The sequence below is a fragment of the Pygoscelis adeliae genome, unplaced genomic scaffold, assembly GCF_000699105.1.
Source record: "Pygoscelis adeliae isolate BGI_AS28 unplaced genomic scaffold, ASM69910v1 Scaffold268, whole genome shotgun sequence".
NCBI lineage: Eukaryota > Metazoa > Chordata > Aves > Sphenisciformes > Spheniscidae > Pygoscelis > Pygoscelis adeliae.
The window spans coordinates 828,961-848,329 of record NW_008825262.1 but is presented as its reverse complement, the minus strand read 5'-3'; the positions used below and the strand labels follow the sequence as shown (position 1 = coordinate 848,329).

At 43.4% G+C, this 19,369-nt stretch overlaps 2 protein-coding genes across 3 annotated transcripts in view; both read left to right on the top strand.

Moving 5' to 3' along the window:
• The first annotated feature begins 3,317 nt into the window (after nucleotides 1-3,317).
• On the top strand, nucleotides 3,318-16,694 carry BCO2 (beta-carotene oxygenase 2). Of its 2 annotated transcripts, XM_009329530.1 has the most exons (11): nucleotides 3,318-3,517; nucleotides 4,611-4,822; nucleotides 6,346-6,461; nucleotides 8,411-8,513; nucleotides 9,705-9,833; nucleotides 9,976-10,136; nucleotides 10,708-10,875; nucleotides 13,433-13,570; nucleotides 14,270-14,452; nucleotides 15,493-15,603; nucleotides 15,998-16,694. In XM_009329530.1, the coding sequence occupies exons 1-11, from the start codon at nucleotides 3,396-3,398 to the stop codon at nucleotides 16,109-16,111; spliced, it is 1,557 nt and encodes a 518-aa protein (XP_009327805.1). In that variant the 5' UTR covers nucleotides 3,318-3,395; the 3' UTR covers nucleotides 16,112-16,694. The 2 variants fall into 2 exon arrangements, with proteins under 2 accessions (XP_009327805.1, XP_009327804.1); XM_009329529.1 differs by lacking the exons at nucleotides 3,318-3,517; nucleotides 9,705-9,833.
• Nucleotides 16,695-17,127: 433 nt separating this feature from the next.
• Nucleotides 17,128-19,369, top strand: part of PTS (6-pyruvoyltetrahydropterin synthase) — an 8,485-nt gene continuing 6,243 nt past the window's right edge. The window contains exon 1 of the mRNA XM_009329559.1: nucleotides 17,128-17,171. Coding sequence (XP_009327834.1) covers nucleotides 17,128-17,171 — 44 coding nt within the window. The remainder of the gene's footprint in view (nucleotides 17,172-19,369) is intronic.

The window sequence follows — 19,369 nt, the reverse complement described above, 5'->3', positions numbered from 1 at the left end:
TTAGCTTGGCCTACTAAAGCTGCATTTCTGCAAATACTGATGCCAGTCACTAAACCTGCCAGGTGTTGGTTGATATGAAAAGCCTGTGCTTCCTTATGTCTAAGGAAATACTCTGAAGCACTAGCGTTGGGATCAGATTGAGTGCTTCATATAGGATTTAATCAGAACTTAATTGAATTTTAAGAGGGAGAAGATGTTGGTGGTCTGAGGTTAATTGCTTTAGCCCTGCAGCCTGAATTCTTTATCTAGCTGACTTTCATATTAGAGATCTAAAGAAGGATTTGAGGATTGGCAAGCCAGAGAACTACATTGAAGGGATCTTGCAATTTACCTTCCTGCATACCTAACTCCCACTCTGTCTGTGGGTGTTCTAAAGTAGCAAGCTTAGGAAAATGCTGTTTACCAACTCAGTTCTTTTGCAGATATTCTCGTGTCTGAAATAGCAAATTTCCTCTGTAGATGTGAACACATGGTTTCAGAGGCTGACAGGTAAATTGTGCAGCAGCTTCACTTAATCACCTGGATTAAAGAACATAGGCTAGAAGAAGCAGTGGTGAAAGTGACTAGTATAACCAGAACAAATTGTTACATCAAAAAATCAGAATGAAGTTCAGTATCAGTTTGGACTCTGTTTAGTGTGTGGTCTTGTCTGTACTTGACCTGGTTCAGGAATAGATTTCTGTATGCCACGCTGTCCTTTTTTATCAGTGTTTCACTTACACCTAAATCTTCATCAGTTCTAGTTTAGTTCAGGGCTCAATGGTCTTACGGTGAGGACGGAGCAGTGTAGCAAAGCAACTCCACTGACCTGTGGACATGAAGCCTGTGATAGATGAGGAGGTGATAGCATTGGGAGGGAAGGCAACAGCCTGCGTACTTTTCTAGGTAAACCCACCTCTGCAGCTAAATGGATTGCTAAAACAATCCTTGTGTTGATGAGGCTTTGCAAGCCAAGCTACTGGAGCCAATAACTAATTGTGTGCTGTTAGCACACAACATTCCAATCAGTTCATGCTTACTTGATGCTTTTGTCCTATAACTATGCCTAGTAAGGGGGATATTGCATTCAAACAAGAGGCTCCATCAGAAATTATCCTTTTCTGCTATTGCTTATTTACTTACCAGGTAAGTCTGTTTAATCTGTTTTGTCCTGTCCTGTAAATGTATTTCAGCTCAGTTCATTTGTGTTTATCCTGACATCATTTTTTTGGGGGATGTGTGGTTTGTTTTTTTTTGGTTTTTTTTTTTTTTTTTTCCTGTGCAAGCAGAAAAGCCAGCGATTGCCTTTTTGAGGGTCTGAAATCAGGTAGTACTGGTGAGTTTGAGAACTGACTTGTACGCCTTTCAATAGCCTATGAGCTTCTGGTCTACTGTGTTTCAAATAATGCCAACTTAGCCGAGTCCTCCATGTGCAGTGTAGAGAAAACATGACAACCTGTATTCGACAACCTGTATTCCAAGACTGGGTTCTTTAACATCATGTTCATAACATTGGCTGTATAACAAGCTATGGCTTGCCTGGATTTAGAGTAGTCCACTGGGACTTCTCTGGGTTGTTCTGTGGGATGTTCTTCCTATCGAGCTGCTTTTTTTCTCTTTTTCTAGAAGAGCCTTTATACTATGGGCAGAAAAACTGTTTTGTTTTTTTTTTAATTCAGTAGAGTATGTTGTACAGTTTTGTTAAAAATAGCACATTGTTTTGAAGGAACCTAATGCCACAATACATCCCCTCCCCTAAAATCCCAAGCTGGGAAATCCTGAATTTTGGCTGATTATTCAAGTTAAAAGGAATACTGGTAGCATAAAATTTCTTTACTGTGAAATGCTCGGCATTAGGAAAACCATGCATTAGCTTTTGCTGCAAAAAATGCTGCTTCTTACTGTGAGCAACCTTATAGCACAATTTTTCAACACTGTTTCAGAAACCCTTGGTTAAACCCAGCTCAGATTAAGTCCTAGCCAGGGGTGTCTGAGGCAGCACTGACCATGATTTGACCTAGATACCGCTTCTTGTTAAATTGTATGTTGCTGCACTGGTGACTTCATCCATAAGCAGCAGTGAGCATAAGCACAGTGAGGGCTGTGATGGCATAGCGCAGGCTAGATGCCATACACGGTGATCCTTGCATCCGATCTGATAGCACTGAGTTGAAGTGAATCATGTCTTCAATTGCAGTGCTCCAAACTTCAAAGCAATGGACAGTGCTTGTCCCTGTCCTCTGCGTTCAGCTAGCCCTATACTGTATTGATTTTTCTTTCCTGTGTATGCTTTACTGCAAAAGCTTTTGCAGTCAAAGACCTTACAAAAAACTTTTCTTACTTTGCAAACAAAAAGGGAGAAAATCTGGGTCTACAGAATAATCAAGAATGAACATGGCTATAAAGATTAAAGGCCGAACACTAGTGACTGAATAGTAGGAAGACCTTAAGAAGATTTCAAATGCAGCAAAAGTAAAAAAGCCAGCAGCATATCCTGCTTAAGTATCACGATCTCTTTCTGACGTGTTCTGTGTTGTTTTTCTGCTTTATGTTTGGAAACACCTTGGGTGATAGCTGATTAGATTACAAGTCCTGGGAAAATGTCCCAGTATGTACAGTCTCTTCTGTCTCTTTAACTCGCCCATGATTGTGATACCAATGTGGAGTTAGAGGGTGTTTAGAATGCGGTTTTTCAATCTGAGGTGTGCCCAGTTCTGCCTTGCTTTTGACAACATTGTGGTATAAAGGCAACATGCACTGCTTTACAAGGCGCCTAATTACATCTTTCTGCTTCTGGTGTTGGTCTGCAACAGTCAGACTAGCTCCGTTCTGTCACTTTCTTCACCAGACTGCTTGTCAGAAATCACTGGGAGATTATTTTTAGGGCTCCCCCTCAACAGTACTCTGTGTATCATCCCAACTTGGAACAGATTTCTTTTTGCAACCTCATAGGTTCTTATAATAAATATCCATGTTACTTGCTCTCATGTTACTACTTATTGAAATAAATTCCAACTATAAGCTTCTTTAATTAAAAGAAAAGTTCTCTTCTTTCCTATTGTCACGTATTTTATTACCTCCGTTGAACTTCAAGATAGGTGTCTCTAATGGATTAACTACAGTAGAGTTAAATCCACTGGATTTTCAGCTTCCTGTGGACGTGTGGGGTATTATGGAACACAGCTTTAGTTTGAGTACCCACTACAACTTGGCTGCTTGCAGAATGCTGAATGTTATTCTCCTAGACATCCAAACTCAAGCTCTAGCAATTGTCTGTTTATTCAAGTGAAAACCTTAGTTACCTGCCTTTTGTTCTCGCTGCTTTCTTTGCAGGTTTAAAGAATTTCCTGCCCAGCCCAACAAAAGAGCAAATCGCCTTTCACAGCCCCAAGGGTTTGCAATGCATCTTGCCCTTAATGCAGACGGTAGAGGAGACCCCTCAGCCCATCCCAGCGAAGATCAAAGGACATATTCCCAAATGGATTAATGGCAATCTTCTGAGGAACGGTCCTGGGAAGTTTGAGTTTGGCGAGGAGAAGTAAGTCCAGGTTTGGTGAGTTTGTCAAATGATTCTGGCCTGAGCTCTGCCTAAACCTAAAGGGGACCCCCCCAAATGTCTCACCACTGGAGCACCTTGTAGTTTCTTTTTAAGTAAGGCAAGAAAGAAATGCTTATGTTATCATTCTTTTAAGAACAGTTGCTCCCTCATACGGAAACTCCCAGTGGGTTCTCTGAAATTAGGAGCATGGTTAACTTATTAAAGTTGGAGAAGCTGAGTCACAGAGAGGCTGTGACCTGCTCAGAATGATTTAATGAGGGAACAAAGCTGGGGATTAAAACATCCTTACTCCTAGTCCTTTGTCATTAACAGAAGTCCATTCCATGAGCACTCTGAAATCAGGGCAGGATTTGTAAAGTTGATTGCACTAAATTGTGTGAGTTGCTTTAGAAGGAAATCCATCTCATTTTAAAAATAATGTATTAAAATATTTCAAGAAGGCAACTACTGCCTTTGGCTTGGAATCTGCCATTCAAGCTAATTGACAAACCTAGCTCTTCCTCCAACAAAGCTGATGGCAGCAACTGGCCAAACGTGATCTTCTTATCATGTTTCCAGAGATAGACCGTAAGGTTTTCTCAAAGTCTCAGAGATTCCTCGTTTCAGAGAGAATAGCATCCTGCAGACAGCCGAGAGCTAAAGGCTCCTTCTTATGCAGTTGGGCTTTCATTAATAATTTCTATTCTTGTTGTACAGTAAAGCACAATTTCTATTCTCTGTGCAGAAGTCTGCAGAGTGATTGGTTTACCAGTATAGATTATTTCCCCCAAGAGCTTATATATAGCATTTTCAGAAGTCCCTGAGGTCCTCTTTCAAAAGTAATATAGGGAGCCCAAATCTCTTGAAAGTCAGTGTCTAACTTCAGGTCCCACAGCTGCAAATACACTTGATTTGTTTCACTCAATTCAAATGTTTTCTCAGACTCACCACAAGGCTATGCATGTTTAAGCGCTCATGGGATCTGGGCATTAGCTTTTTACAAACAATAAGAAACCTAAAGGCAAGAGGGAACAGTATAGGAGAATATCATATAGTGTCCAACTCTTGTACTCTTATTTGTCTCTTCTTGAAGATTTAACCACTGGTTTGATGGCATGGCCCTGTTGCATCAATTCCAGCTGCAGAATGGCACAGTGACATACCGGAGCAAGTTTCTGCAGAGCAGTTCTTACCTGACTAACAGCCAGCACAACCGCATCGTGGTCTCAGAATTTGGGACACTGGCAATGCCAGACCCATGCAAGAGTGTCTTTGGGCGCTTCATGTCACGCTTTGAGATGCCACGTAAGAGGGTTTCTAAGAAATAAGAAATGTTCTGAGGTTCTCTTGGGGAACTTGTGGTTAGGTTTAAAGGGAGACGTGAGGAAGTCTGGTAGGCCTATTCTGAGCCCATGTTTTTATTAGAAGATGACGACCCCTTGGAACAACAACAACAACAAAAATGCAAGTTGGTGTCAGACTTAGCTGGGAGAGGCACATTCAGTTTAATGTTTTAGTGCTACTTCAGCTCACACGATTCTAGGGTTTGTTGCAAATTTCCAACAGAAATCTTTCCCCAAAAAACACCCTGTGCAGTCCTGATAATGAGCATTACAATCTGCTGTTCTACATGAGACACACCTTTGCCCTTAAAGGCAAAGCAAGCTTGCCTTGCTAAGCTTGCAGGGTAAGTGGGTTAATCCTTCCCTTCCTGCACTAAGGTGCAGGAGATGATATGAGTAGGGTGAGAGACAGTATTGCACAGAAATGGAAGTGCCATTACCTATAGGATTCTGTGTATGTCAGGAAAGAAATAGGCTTAAATGCAAGCAAAGTACTTTCCACTAAAACGAGAACAGACCTAAAGTTTGCAGCTTGTTGCTCATGTGTGTGACCATCTTCTGCTTCTTATCTTCCCTGAGGAGATGGATCCTGTCCTGCCATGCCATCTGTTCTCTTCAAAGGTGCTCACACCATCACTCATTGGTCTGCCTAGCTCCCCAACTTCCCACCCAACCCCAGCCCTCTCAATAAATTTCAGAACTATCTACATCCCCCATCTTCTTTTCCAAGCTCCAGCAGGTTGTTCCTGCACACCCTTGCCTAGTTGACTCTTTACACACATGTAGGCTATTCCTCACTACAAGAAGGCCTGTCCTCTGGGCTTTTCCTGTGTCAACTTCAGGCTCTGTGTTTACCACACACACAGTGTTCAATTGGGGGAATCGCTTTTTCCTCAGCTCTTCTCAGCCACGTGGCTAGTGAGTCTCAGCTCCCCTAGGAGTAACAAGAACAGCTCTGGCTGTTGTGCATGTGTAGCTCTCAAAAGGCGTCTCCCTGACTCAGTTTTAAAGAGAAAGAGAATAGGGAAGAAGAAGCATTCCCTGTCCAAGCCCTGTCATACAAATAGCGTCCCTGCCCTCCCCTCAGCCCAAGTTGTAGCTTCAAGTCTTGCCTCTCTTGTTTCCAATGCTGTAAATCAAACATGGCACTCTTCATATGGCTGTCAGAGGAGAGGACTTTGGCTAGGGAGGAAAGGGAGAGGGATACGAAGAAATAAGAGATCAGAAACAAAGGGCATATGCAGTATGAAGATTGTCTTGGCTTCACTGCAGTGATTTCCACAAGAACCAGTCCTTGTCCTTTTATCCTGAAGTCACCTGTGCAGACAGTCCCGAGTGCCTTTGTAGATTAGTGAGATATTTCTAATCAATCACAGAGGGATTAGTGTCATTGCAAATGGGTTTATTTGTTTCAACATGTCTAACTTGCTGTAATGTGACATGAGCTTAAACAGAGCTGTGTACAACTCTGGGATTTCGTTTCAGAACCAAGTGACAATGCCAGTGTGAACTACGTTGTGTATAAAGGAGACTATTATGTCAGCAATGAGAGCATCTTCATGTACAAAGTGGACCCAGAAACACTTGAAACGAAGGAAAAGGTGTGTGAGCAGGTGGGATAAGGGGGTTAGCTTATGGTACAGGAGCATCACTCCTTGCTGTTTCTAAGAGCAGCAAGGAGGAACCCAGATTCCAAAAGAAATGATCAGTGCAGCTCTGGGCCATAGCCAGAATCTCTTCATGGTGTGCTCAAGTCCCTGAAAAATCTACTTAGCTATAAGGCAGCTGTCCTCAGTGAAGATTCAGTCACTGCCCACTGTAGCAAGCAAGGGGAGAGACAGATATAGACTCATTTCCGTTTGGGTACAGCTGGCGTTCTTCCAGTGCACTCACTACTTGTCTGGACTTGTCTGTACCTACCAGTGTGCGAAGAATACAAGTGCATATAGGAAGGAGTTAATATCACTGATCTCAGATCTGTATTCTTGCCCTGTCTCTTCATCCTTCCTATCTGCTCCCTTTATCTCCTTCTTACACCCCCAGCTTTAAACACTCCAAAACGGCCCTTCGAAGTCTTGACTAAAACCTCTGTTGCAAATGGGTGGTGAAGTCAATGTAAAGTCAAGTCAAAGTTCAGCTGCCATTTTGTTTTCTCCCATGCTAGCAAATGAACAAAAAATCAGAGTAGAAGTCTTCCCATATATTCTGTGCATCGTCTCACAAGAGTGTGGCTGTATTTGAGGGAAGAATATGACTTGTGAAATGACAGCATAAGCTATATGTCCCCCTGCCTGCCCCCTTAGAGGGGATTTGGGTATTTGCTGGCCTGGACAACTGTGAGAAGGACTGAGGAAGGATTCTGCCGTTCCTGTGTCAGTATTAACTACTGTGCCTGTATGTTACCACGGGCTATTTAATACCACGAAATACCTCAGCACACCCTCAGATCTCGAGGGAGGCATTCCAGGAGTGCCTCCCTCCCTACAGGATCAGTTGTGAGTCATGAAGAAACTCTGTATATGAATTATAGCATGCTACTTGCATATTGAAATGGCGAGTTTGACGATTTGCTATTTTATCCGTTTTGTAAACCATAATGCAGCGATGAAAAGGTGCATGGGTATTTTTAGTTTGAATGTTCAGCTCTGTTGAGCCATCTTGTCATTAAAAAAAAATTCCCCTTAAGCTGCTTTTTAGATGCAGACTGGTATTTTTTGGCTAAGTGAAGAAATGGAAGGGATGATTTCACATTTAAACTCTCCGATTTGAGATGCCTTAAAAGGACATGGTTTTCTAAGCTTCTGGTGGTGTGGCACTCTTTTCTACTGGGACCTTCCAAAAGGTCTCAGGTTAGATACTTGAAAGCCATTTTTTTAAACTTTTGGAAGAGAAGCGTATCTTCCATGCTTTAATGTTTCAATGCATGGATTGATCTTCCTCCAACTTCTTCCTTCAGACTTTCTTCCCAACACATCCCCTCCACTGCCTGAGTCCAAACCACACCCTAACCCAGGAACTAGGAATACACATTAACAGTACTCACAACTGTACCTTTGCCCTAACTGTTCCTTCTAGCTGTAGACACTGAAGTGAAACTGTTTTCTCTGTGAGGAGAGTAAACACTGACTGTCTATTAGCTATGGGTGCTTTCAGAAAACTTGGTGATTTTTTGGGGGCAGTGACTATCTCCTTACGCATGTCTGTCTGTGGTTATTACATGGGGTCCTAGCTAAAATGCTCATATAGGCCACATTTCCACTGTGTCAGCACTTTCTGCCATTAGTAATGTTCACGTCTTCCAGTGAAATGGCTAGTGCTATTAGTCCCATTTTACTGGTAGGACTAACACAGAGAGAAACACCGTTAATTTTCAAGGATTTGAGGAAGATTGCCTGCAAAATGAAGGCTTAAGTCCAGATCCCACATTAGGGCCGTAATCATCAAGCTATTCTTCCTCAGACTTTCATGAAACCAACATTTAGAAAGACTGTGGCTTGCTACAGAGCAACAGGAAACTTCTATGCTGACTGAAAATCTTTGGCATTTGCAGGTAGACTGGAGCAAATTTGTTGCGGTGAATGGGGCCACTGCTCATCCTCACTATGAGTCTGATGGGACAACGTACAACATGGGCAATTCCTATGGGAAATATGGTAAGACCGGGCATGACCAGGCCTGGTTTGTGGGCAGGGTGTACAGGCTGCTGCTGCTGCTTCAAGGAGCAGTTGTTGAACAAACTTCAGTGTCTAAACAGACCTTGAAATCGCTGTTTCTCTTTGTGTCAAAATGATAGCAAACCAGATTAGTTCTTATTTCAGGGGGTCAGTCTGTCCTATGAAAATGGCTTCTCTCAGCGATTAGTTTCAGATGCTTCTGTCTTTGGCCCATGAGTATCCAACAGATTCCCCTCTTCGTCTCCCAAGCTTTGATGGAAAACAGAAGAATTATTTTTAAAGTCCCATCCAGCATTGAAGCCTCATCCGAAGAATTTTGACGATTAGCCACATGTTTTCCACTTACAATAATTGGCTTTTGATAAGGACCATAAGAGTTTATACACGAGAGAAGGTGGTATTTATTACAGTGACCTGGCTATCATCTTACAGTAAAGCTGAATTTTCTGGGATATTTTTCTTCTTCCACAAACTATGAGTATTACATCTAGTTGGGATCTAGTTACATCAACATGGCTGCTCAGAGCTACCATTCACCATTAGTTACATGAAAGCCTTCTTTCACAGTGCCTGAGGCCTGTGAAAACAGCCACTGCCCTTTGTTATGATACCTCAGGCTGGTTCCAGTTCACTGAACATTTGGCCAGTTTTGATCATTTTTCATTCTTGCTGTTTTCATTTCCTTTTGGCTTTAGCAATATCTAGCTTTGCAGCACATGCGGTTTTCAGCTGGAGAGACCAAACTATTATTATTCAAATGTGCCGTTCTTTCCTGCCCATATGCTCAGATTTATTAAATGAGCGTTAGTCATCACCAAGGCTCAAAGTTTTCATTTCCTTTGATACACAAGCTATGAACTTGTTTTTCTTCCTGATCCTGTTGTTACAGAATACTCTAAGTTAAGGAATGCATTGCAGACAGTAAAATTAGATGGCAGTCTACCAGACTAAGAAGATCATTCTTCCTTTCAAGCTTCTTTTTTTGCTAGGTAGTCCTCTGTTGATTGTTTTATTGACATGATAACTGGCTTTTTGTTTTCTGCTCAGTTTCGCTATGACTGTGGTTCCTAGTATTCTAGGGAAACAGAAAGGAACAGGGCCTGACTTTGGTTTCATGAATGTGGACAGTCTCACATCTCAGTGGTGTTGAACATCCTTTCTCCTTTCCAGGGTCTAGGTATAATATCATTCAGGTCCCTCCACAAAAGTCTAACTGTAGTGACACGTTAGAGGGAGCGAAAGTGCTGTGTTCAATTGCTCCAATGGATAAGATGAAACCCTCCTACTATCACAGCTTTGGTAAGAATGCTTTCTATCTCAAACTCTGTGGTTTTAGCCTACTGTAAGGCAGAAAGGGCTGTTCACTGCCCTCTGCCCCTGAGATTTTTTATCGTCGCATTTGCCTAATACTCGGATGACATCTCCTTCCTTCTCTTTTTAGGAATGAGTGAAAACTACATAATTTTCATTGAGCAACCCATCAAGCTGAATCTGTTGCAGATTATCACTTCCAAACTCCGTGGGAAAGCCATTTTTGAAGGGATAAGCTGGGAGCCTCAGTACAATACTTGCTTCCATGTGGTGAATAAGCACACTGGGGAGGTAGGTAGATCTTTGGCCTTTCCAGCAGCTGTGCAGCTGTAGCTGGTATCTTGGATCCCAAGAGAAGAGTGCTGGGTAGCAGCCACAGATAGCTGTATGAATCACTCCAGAAGTTACTGCAATATAGGCTTTATAAGCATGGGTGTCGGTTTGTTAGAAATGGGATGACTTCATGCATTTTCCTCTCTATTGATTCATTTCTTTGCCAGCCCTAAAAGAACAGGCAGAAATAAGCAGTTTGGGGTTCCTGGGACTGCAGCACAGGGACTGAAATGCGGTTCCCAAGTACTACAGAGTATAAAAAGGTCAGTCATAGCCTGGGAATGATGCTATAGGGATGGAGTCATGAGAGCAAGAAGAGGCCTATCCTGGGCTGCTTTACACTTTGGCTTTTCTTCATCTGGTTTTGCCTACTTACTGGCTTAAAGCAGCCATTCTGTAGTAACACAAGGGCACAAGACAAATACCAAGGAATGAGTGGGGAATGAAATGGGGGAGAGAAGAGAAAACTCTTTGAGGTGTGGCTAGGATCTTTAGAGAGGAAATTTATCCTCTCTTATGGTCACTGTAGGTGCTGCCAGGGCAGTGGTACAGTAAGCCCTTTGCTACTTTCCATCAAATCAATGCCTTTGAAGATCATGGCTGTGTGGTCCTTGACCTGTGCTGCCAGGATGATGGAACAACTCTGGCTACTTACAAACTTCAGAATCTGCGGAGGAGTGGGGAAGGTCTAGATCAGGTAAGATCTCTGCATTTGTGTTGCGTAGGATCTGATGAGGCCCCATGCTGGCTGAGTTACTTTTCTGAAGCAAGGTTCAGGTTAGTAGAATGGAGAACACTATGGGGGACCACAGGGCGGAGCATGTGAACTAGAGAAAGGAACCACGACTATGGAAAAACTAAAATGATGATCTATTGCTATGTTGGTATTTTCCTTTCCTTTTAAATATCTTAGCAGATAATCTCCATGGAGCGTTTCCTTGAAACTTCTAAAACTGGTGTGTGACACAGATCTCCATCAGCCTGGCAGAATGTACTTCTGTATTAAAGTCTCATTTTTAATGATACTCGTTTTCCATATCCCTGTGTAAGAAAATTTTCCCCCCAAGAAAGTATGCAAAATAAGTTTTTGCATGACTTTTAAAGGGCAAAAGAAAAAGAAACCCTGTTGTTTAAAGGCATTACTTCAGAAAACCAGCCTTTATTATGTAAATCACAGAAACAAACACTTCACAGCAACCCCTACGTTGTTCCTCACATTCACCTCACAACAGCATGTACTCATAAATCAATTATGTCCAACTCTGTCAAAAGCACCATTTAAAGCCATGTAAGAGGCATTATTTTGCATAGGTCATACATTGGAAAAGTGGGGGTGCTTTCAGTTTCTTGTACTGCAGATGTGTTTATTGGAAACCCACTATATTGTGGGTGAAGGGCAGGCATTTCTACAACATGTTCAGACAAATCTGAACTTCCTCTGTCTATGTTCTGAGCTGTCTAGAAGCAAGTCAGTTCTGATCTGAAAAGTGTATAGTTGTATCCCCGTAGGGTCACTTTGTTCTGCTTTCCTTTGTTGTTTTTTTGCAAAGATGTGGTGAACATGAATTCAAGTACAGCATCGTGTTAATATGACCATTTGCTTTGCAACAGATTCCAGCTTTTGTTCAGCCTTCTCTGAGCACAAAAGAGCTACAGTTTGATCTGTCTGAAGGTGTCCTTATGTCAACGTTAGGCATGTGTTTCCAACACCCACGTTCTTTAACGGACAAGTAGCATAGCCGTTAGACTGTATACACACACGAGTGCAAATCATTTCAGAACGGTTGGACTCGATGATCTTGGAGGTCTCTTCCAACCTTAATGATTCTATGATTCTATGAGAACAGAATCTTAAATTTACACTGCGCTGAAAGACTAAGGCATGCCCGAGCATGATTTGTCTCTTCCTCGAATCATGCTTAGTGCTTTTGCTTGCTGACTAAACCATATTTTGTCTGGCAGATTTCCTCAACCAATCAGTTTACTGTGGCTACATAAAAGCTTTGAAAATAGGGTTTCAAGATTAACACATATGATTAAAGTGAAGTTTCACGTTGAACTGGTGAGTTACAGATCAAAGTAACTGAAAAACACCAAAACAGGATCCATGCCATCTGTTTCATTTAGAAGGCTTAATATTTGGAAGTATTATGGGTTCTAAACTTGGCTTGAACAGAACTTTAGTGGCAGTGGTGGAATTATTCCTCTCATGCAACCCGCTGAATATCTGCCACACTGGGGGCTGCTAGTTCGCTTTCCCCTTTGCTCCCCAAGTAAATCCACCACTACCCTAGAATTCCCAAACATGAAGTCCATGTGTACCTGAGAACGGAAGAGGAAAATCATGCAGGCTAACTTCAGGCATTGAACTGGGGTACACTAGTCTCCTTCTGCTCGCCTTATCATCCAGGGGAGAGGGAGGCTCCTCCAGAGACTGATGTAGAGCATTTAGTCAGATGTTTCCAGTCATCCTCTGGACAAGCCCCTCCTTCCATTAATTTCACAGAGAGCCAACATTTACGCTCTGAGATTAACAGCAAGCAGTATGGTCGGTGTCTGTGTCATGCTGTCATCCCACAAAGATCTGAGACAGTCTACAATCAAGCATTTTTTCTTCTGAAGCTTTGTAACTGCACGCAGCTTATATACTTATAAAGTTCTTCTTCCATGCATGGTTCATATTATTTAAAATAATGTGGAAGTTTCTCAGTGCTTTGTTCAGCCTCAGGCTTCCAAAGTGGGACTGCCACTAATCAGCAATAGGGCTGTAGAGGGTGGGTTTCCAGCAGGGGTATCCCCTCTGCTTGCTCAGTGCTAGGGAGGTCCCATTTTCTGTAATCCCCCTCATGATCTTGGTTGGGCAAGAAGGAACTAAGTCACACAGTCGGTGGGGTATATGTGGACAGGCTGTGAAAAGGATCAATATAAGTCTGTTCTGACTGAATAAAATATAGTGCAGCATGTGTCCCAATGCTGGAATTGGAGGATAACTGAGTGATTTGCATACTCAACTCAGCATTAATTATTGTGAAAGCAATGCTGACCCATTTAATTGGTTGTCTTTCTGTTTTCTGCTGTAAAGTACTGCAACAAGCAGAGCCCTTACCAGAACTTGGTAAAACACGTGATAGAAAGAAGGAGATTTCAGGGTTGGGAGGAATGTGTAAAGCTTCAGAGTTGTTCCCAAAAAGGGCACTTAGCCTGAAATGTCACTCTCCTCTCTCCATCACCATAACTTTCTGTCTCTGTAATAGATTTATGACTCAATATCCCGAGCTTTCCCTCGTCGCTTTGTTCTCCCACTGAATGTGAATTCAGACACACCTGTGGGGAAGAATCTGAACCCACTGTCTTACACACTGGCAAGGGCTGTGAAAGATGCAGATGGCAAGGTATGTATTAAAGACTTACATAACTGCATTTGTGGCTGTGGTGAGATTGCCTGCAACAGTTATCATCCTGTGCTATTATCTTCTCAGATCTTGTCCACCAAGCAAGGAAGCAAGGTTTGGTCATGGGACTTAGTTTTTTAGTACAAAGACTACCACATTGCCTTAAATGAGAGAGCAAAGATTGTGACTTACCAAAAATGCCCAAGTGGATTATGAGCCTTTACGATAATTGGCCAAACTTCAGCTTCTTCATTGACAAAATCCTCCATGCTTTCACCTGGGTATGGAACTGCTCTTTGCTTCCAGCTCTGAACAGCCCTACAGAGTGGCATTCGGTGGTATAGAACACGTGTTGTCCACTATGAGTGGAGTAATCTCTGTGTGTACTTTGTACATCCAATTTCTGAGTGCTGGAGCTGGGATTTTCTGAGCTAGCAGTACAGGAATGCATGGACTTGCTCCTGTTTTTCTCATTAGACTGATCCTTGAAGTTTCCAAGGTCTGCAATGACGAGTCAGCTCTTTGGGTGAAACAGATAAGGGAGATGGAATTGATGCTTCCACCTGCCTCAGTGCAATGTCAGGTTCATCTTTAAACATTTCTTCTCCACAGTGGTTGTGCAGTGGGTTGGTGGGACCAGTCAGGTCTTCTGCCTAGTCAAAGCTAAACTGACACTCGTGGAATGCATACTTCTTCTAGGTCTGGTGCACACATGAAAATCTCCACCCTGAGGGCTTTGAAAAGGTTGGGGGCTTGGAGTTCCCCCAGATCAACTACTCTCGGTACAATGGTAGGAGGTACCGTTACTTCTATGGATGTGGTTTTCGGCATTTGGTTGGAGATTCCTTGATCAAGGTTGATGTGGAGACCAAGAATTTCAAGGTGAGATGAAGTGAGATTATCTTTTTTCAGCAGTGGGAATCATTCCACTGAACTAGCCTTGAAGATATGCCATTTACTAGGCACTTTACTCTTTAGGGGTCTTCATTCAGATAGGTCTGAGATGAGATTCCTAATTTTATCTCTCACCTAGCACCTTATGAATGTGGCACACTTAGCAAACAGGAGAGGATATCACTCCGGGTTCCTAGATAGATGACAGAACAGAAGAGGTTGGATGAAGTGTGCATGTGTCTTCCAGGCCAAAGAAGAGTCATCTCTTACCAGACAGTACAGAAAATACCCAAGTAGCATAGGCAGTTGGAGATAAACTGCCAAAGTATTTATGACTTGGGCAAGAAACAAGGTTTAGGATGCTTCCAACTGCAAACACAAGCTGGGATTTTTCCTGTGTCTCCCTTAACCAGGGAATAATGATCTTCAAAGTGTTAAAAGCTTATTAATGAAAGACTTTCCTGGAGGCTAGGGAGAGTTAGGAATCCTCAGAAGGAGACACCCATTTTAATTGTTCTGCTCTGGATACTCATTTGACAGTAAGAGTATCCTCCTTCAGCACAGCTTTGTGTTGCTATGGCTCTGCCTGCAATAGAAGCAGCAGCTATGCCCTCAGGTGGTGATGGTGACAGACCACCTCTCTGCTGGCATGGCACCTCTCTCTCCACAGTGCACAACATGGTCTGCACTAGGGTGGTGTGAAGGTGGCTGTGCCGGCTATGATGGTGGTGTTTTCTGAGCTTGTAGCCTATACCTGTGCCAGTGCAAACTGTTGGATGAGATGAGTAATAGGAACCTTTTCGCTGCCTGTTTGCATGATGCCTGGCACAATAGGCATGCTGTCACAACACTGCCACCATCATAGTACTGGAATCAAAAGAATTAATTAAAAGGTTGAACTATAGGTTTCTTGGAGCACAGAGTATGCCTGGGTATCTTTGTGGGGAGCACTCCAACTTGCAACTCTGCTAACTGCAGTAGACAAGTATTAATGAAATGAAACATCCATATGTTACTTTGCTTGCTAGATTTGGCAGGAGGATGGATCCTACCCATCAGAGCCTGTGTTTGTGCCAGTGCCTAATGCCACAGCAGAAGACAGTGGAGTCATCTTGTCTGTTGTGGTCTCCCCCACTGAGGTAACTCATTGCTACTAGTTAGTCAAAGTCACATAGTACTAGGTATACTTTCTAAACCACAAAACTGAATTTGAGGCTCTCTGGCAGATAGTTCTAGCACCATGCTCCCCAAGGTGTGTGCCTCTGCAACTGCCAAGCACAGCCAGGCAAACTTCAAGTAGGAGTGTACCTTGGAATGTCAGTGTTTCTTGAGTGGCATCTGTGACTATTAGTGCTCCTGGCCAACTGTCTTACAGGTTTAGTCTGTATGGTCTGGTTGTACCTCCCCATATGGCCTGGTTGTACATTTGGGCTCCCTTGTGGGGGCTCCCTTGTGGGTGACAGATGTAGTGGGTTGGACAGTGGAATGGAGTTCAGCCTGGGCATTCATTCTGGCTTTCTTTTCATCCTGCAGAACCAAAGTGCTTTCCTGCTTGTCTTGGATGCAGAGACCTTCAGAGAATTGGGGCGAGCAGAAGTCGCAGTGCAAATGCCTTATGGATTCCATGGCATCTTTACTTCCCACTGACTGAAGATCTTGTCACCTCCTGTAATTTAGGGCCAGGTCAGGCTCAGAAAGAAACCTCTGCTTTCTTTTACCACCCACCTTTGCATTATGTCCTGGATGAAGGAACTGCTTTTTCTCTGTCATAACCTCTGAGTTACTGCTGTATTCCTAACAATATACAGCAAAAGGTCCGAGGAAGGCAGAAGACCTTTCACTCAAACAACTCAAACTTTATCTTCATTTTCTGACTATCTTGATAGACCAGTTAGCTGCAGTTCACAAAGGCTGCCGTGCGTAAAGCTTGCAAGGGAGAAAATGGAAACTAAGATGGCCATTACCTTCCCTTGGTAGCAATGCACTCTGAAGGGAAGAGAGTATCGGTGCTTAGGGCAGTGACTTTGGCTGAAATGTGTAAAGCAGAAGAAAGGAGTAAAACCAAGTAGTCATATGTAGGCTCAATGAAGATATGTAATTTCACCCCCATTGCATAAAGATTGCCTTCAGTGAACCTCAGAAAGTAGATGCAAACGCTCACAGAACCTGTACTTGTAGTGCTTTTCTTTGTACGCTAACGGTGCCCTCAAATAAAACCTTGTGAAGTTTCTTCCTTTCTTTCCCTGCCCTCACCAGACCTATGGCCAACTTTGTGCTGTGCCACAAGAGGCAACAGCTGCAACCCCGACACACACCTTATTATGTTACATGGTCTTGTAGACATGCATGACACATCTCTTCTATGCTCCTGCTTAAACAGCATAGCTGGATGCAGCTCTGATGGCTAACATTTCCTGCCTTCCTCCTAATTCAATCAGTATGAAACATGTAGAACTCCGTTGTGGCCTTGATATCCCTGTGCTCTTAAGTTGAGCAGATCAAACTCAAACACCCTCTCATATGTTTGCTTCCTCATCCAGGCTCCTACAGCTCTTGAACTCTGAGGTGTAGGTGGATAGATATGTTGAGGGAAGTTCTCTATAGCAGTTCACTTGCAGGCTCTGCCTTTAAGGACACTGTGAAAAGTAAAGGCTTCCCGAAGAATGGATTCCCCTCCTGGCTTAAGGACTTTTTATATTGCTTCATTGTGAGAAGCCTGGAGAATGTTTTGAACCACTTCCTTGAGCAAAAATGAGCCCTTGTGCCCTAGGGTTTGAGGGAAAGCCCTTGCTTCCTATTTGCAAACTTGCTTTGCTTTTTTTTTTTTTAATTCCTGATGTTCTGGAGGCCAGTCCAGACGGAATAGAACCAAATCAGAGCTGACTCACTCTACTCAAACAACCCAGCTTTATCTCCTCTCTGATCTTTCTTCACCTTCCTTACAGGTCTTGGGAGAAGACAAAGGAGAGAAACAAGGATTGTACACCAGGGCTGCAGCACTGTGGGAAGGCAGAGGGAGAGGCTCATGCCAGAGCTGATCTCACAAAGCCACTAGATGGCAGACACCTCCCGTTGCTGGTGCTCCAGCCCTGCCAACCGGCTGCCTCCCCTGCTGCAGCCGGCTCCCTGTCTGTAACTCGCCCTGCCAGCCAGTGGAAGTGCCCTCCTGTAGCCTGTTGCACACAGCGGGAGGGAACAACCCCCAGCGAAGTCACATCCCCAGGACTGGAAACTGAATGATGCTAAGGAAGTGCTTAATGACGGCGGGTAGAGTTCTGTCACCATTGCTGCTCTTTTTTAAACTTTTTTTTCTTGGTGAGGTGGGAACGGGAAAGGCAGTGTCACAGGTTCATGTGCAACCCTGTGTTAATTGCAACCAGCCAGAGTACCCAAGGCAGGGCTGTAGATCAATAGTGCAGGGGAAGAAAGATGCCCTGCGGTGCAAAGTCTGTCCTGTGTTCATAAAGCTGTACTTCAACAGCATGCAATCCTAGCCCCTGCCTGTGTTGCGTGCACACAGGCTGTACTCCACTACCTTAAGAGCTGTTTTTTCTCTTGTTCCTGTTATACAGAACTCAGACATCCTGCCCTGAGGCTTGGAGTTTTCTCACTCTGACAAACTGGCAGAGAAACTCTGTTACCCCTGGGGCACCAATTTCCAGGACTTAAGGGAATGTGCTGATGCAGTTACCTCCATTCAAACCCTTGCAGCACTGAGAAATCCAGGTTCCACCCCCTCTCCCAAAGCTTTCTGAAAATCACCACACTTCATGGATTCCTCTGCTTGAACTCAATGAATGTTATTACCAGAGTGCACTCCTGCAAGTCTGTCAGCTTCATAACCATCCCAGAGGTCAAATTAGTTTGCCAGGATAGAGAGGGAATCAACAGGCCTGGCAGCCCCTTCCTCTGACTGGTGTGGGGAAGGACTGCTGTGTACACTTACTTTATCTAAACCATCTCAAATCAGGCACATGACCAGGGAGCAGGGCATTCTCAAAGGTTTAACAATAGCTCTTCAGATACCACAGTGCTGTGGAGTGGACAGAGCTCGGTTATTTTAGGTGGGTAGGAATTAGATCCATGAAGTTTTCTCAGTCCCTTCAGGTGAGTATTGCTTTGTGAACTGCTTCTCTTTGGATTGCTGTATAAACACCTTACAAGTCCATTCAGAGCCTGCGAGCTTTCCTTTGGCAAACCCACCCCTGTGCACTGATGCGTTTATAAACACACTTCTTGCAATTGTCATAATACAAGAAAACAAAAGCAAGTCAAACTGTTGGCCCGGAGGCCAAATCATTGCTAACATTACCTCTACAGGATAAATGAGAGGATGAAACACCTTGAAAGAGGAACGTCAGTGAAAAGACAAATGGCAGGATGCACAAATTTCAGGTCTCTGATCTGGTTCTGCAACAAACCCCAGTCCTGCCGTGTAGAAAGCTCCTCTGCTCTTTGAGCTTATGTTGTGTCACTGATGCACTCTTTTTGGTGCACATCTCAACTCATTCTGTTCCTGGGCCTCACATCCACTGGCCCAGCAGCCTAGATAATGCAAATGAAGAACTTTGATGTAGTCCAACATAGTTTTTGTTTATGTTCTCTAAAGCTGAATTTGAACTAAGCTGAAAGGTCAGCTTATTGGTACTCAACAGCATCACTTCTCCCTGTACCATCATACCAAGCCCACTTGGAGACAGACGAACAGCAGCGATTTGAACTGGAAAATGCAATGCATGTTTTTCAGTCTCACATTCCATCCTTCAGAGCTGATCCTTCTCTCCCCCAGAAGCCCATTTAGAAATGTTTTAACAGCTGCTTATTACTCTCATTTTGATTGCTGTTCTCGGAGAGCTTCCAGTTTTCTGCATCACTCAGTGATTTAGTGAAAAGTGAGCTAGTAAA

What these genes read in the sequence shown, in the direction of transcription:
- BCO2 (XM_009329530.1), top strand. Translation starts at nt 3,396, where the DNA reads ATGCAGACGGTAGAGGAGACCCCTCAGCCCATCCCAGCGAAGATCAAA. An exon ending in TGAATAAGCACACTGGGGAG is followed by an intron (nt 10,137 to 10,707) that starts GTAGGTAGATCT and finishes TGGTCACTGTAG; the next exon opens with GTGCTGCCAGGGCAGTGGTA. An exon ending in TGGAGACCAAGAATTTCAAG is followed by an intron (nt 14,453 to 15,492) that starts GTGAGATGAAGT and finishes TTTGCTTGCTAG; the next exon opens with ATTTGGCAGGAGGATGGATC.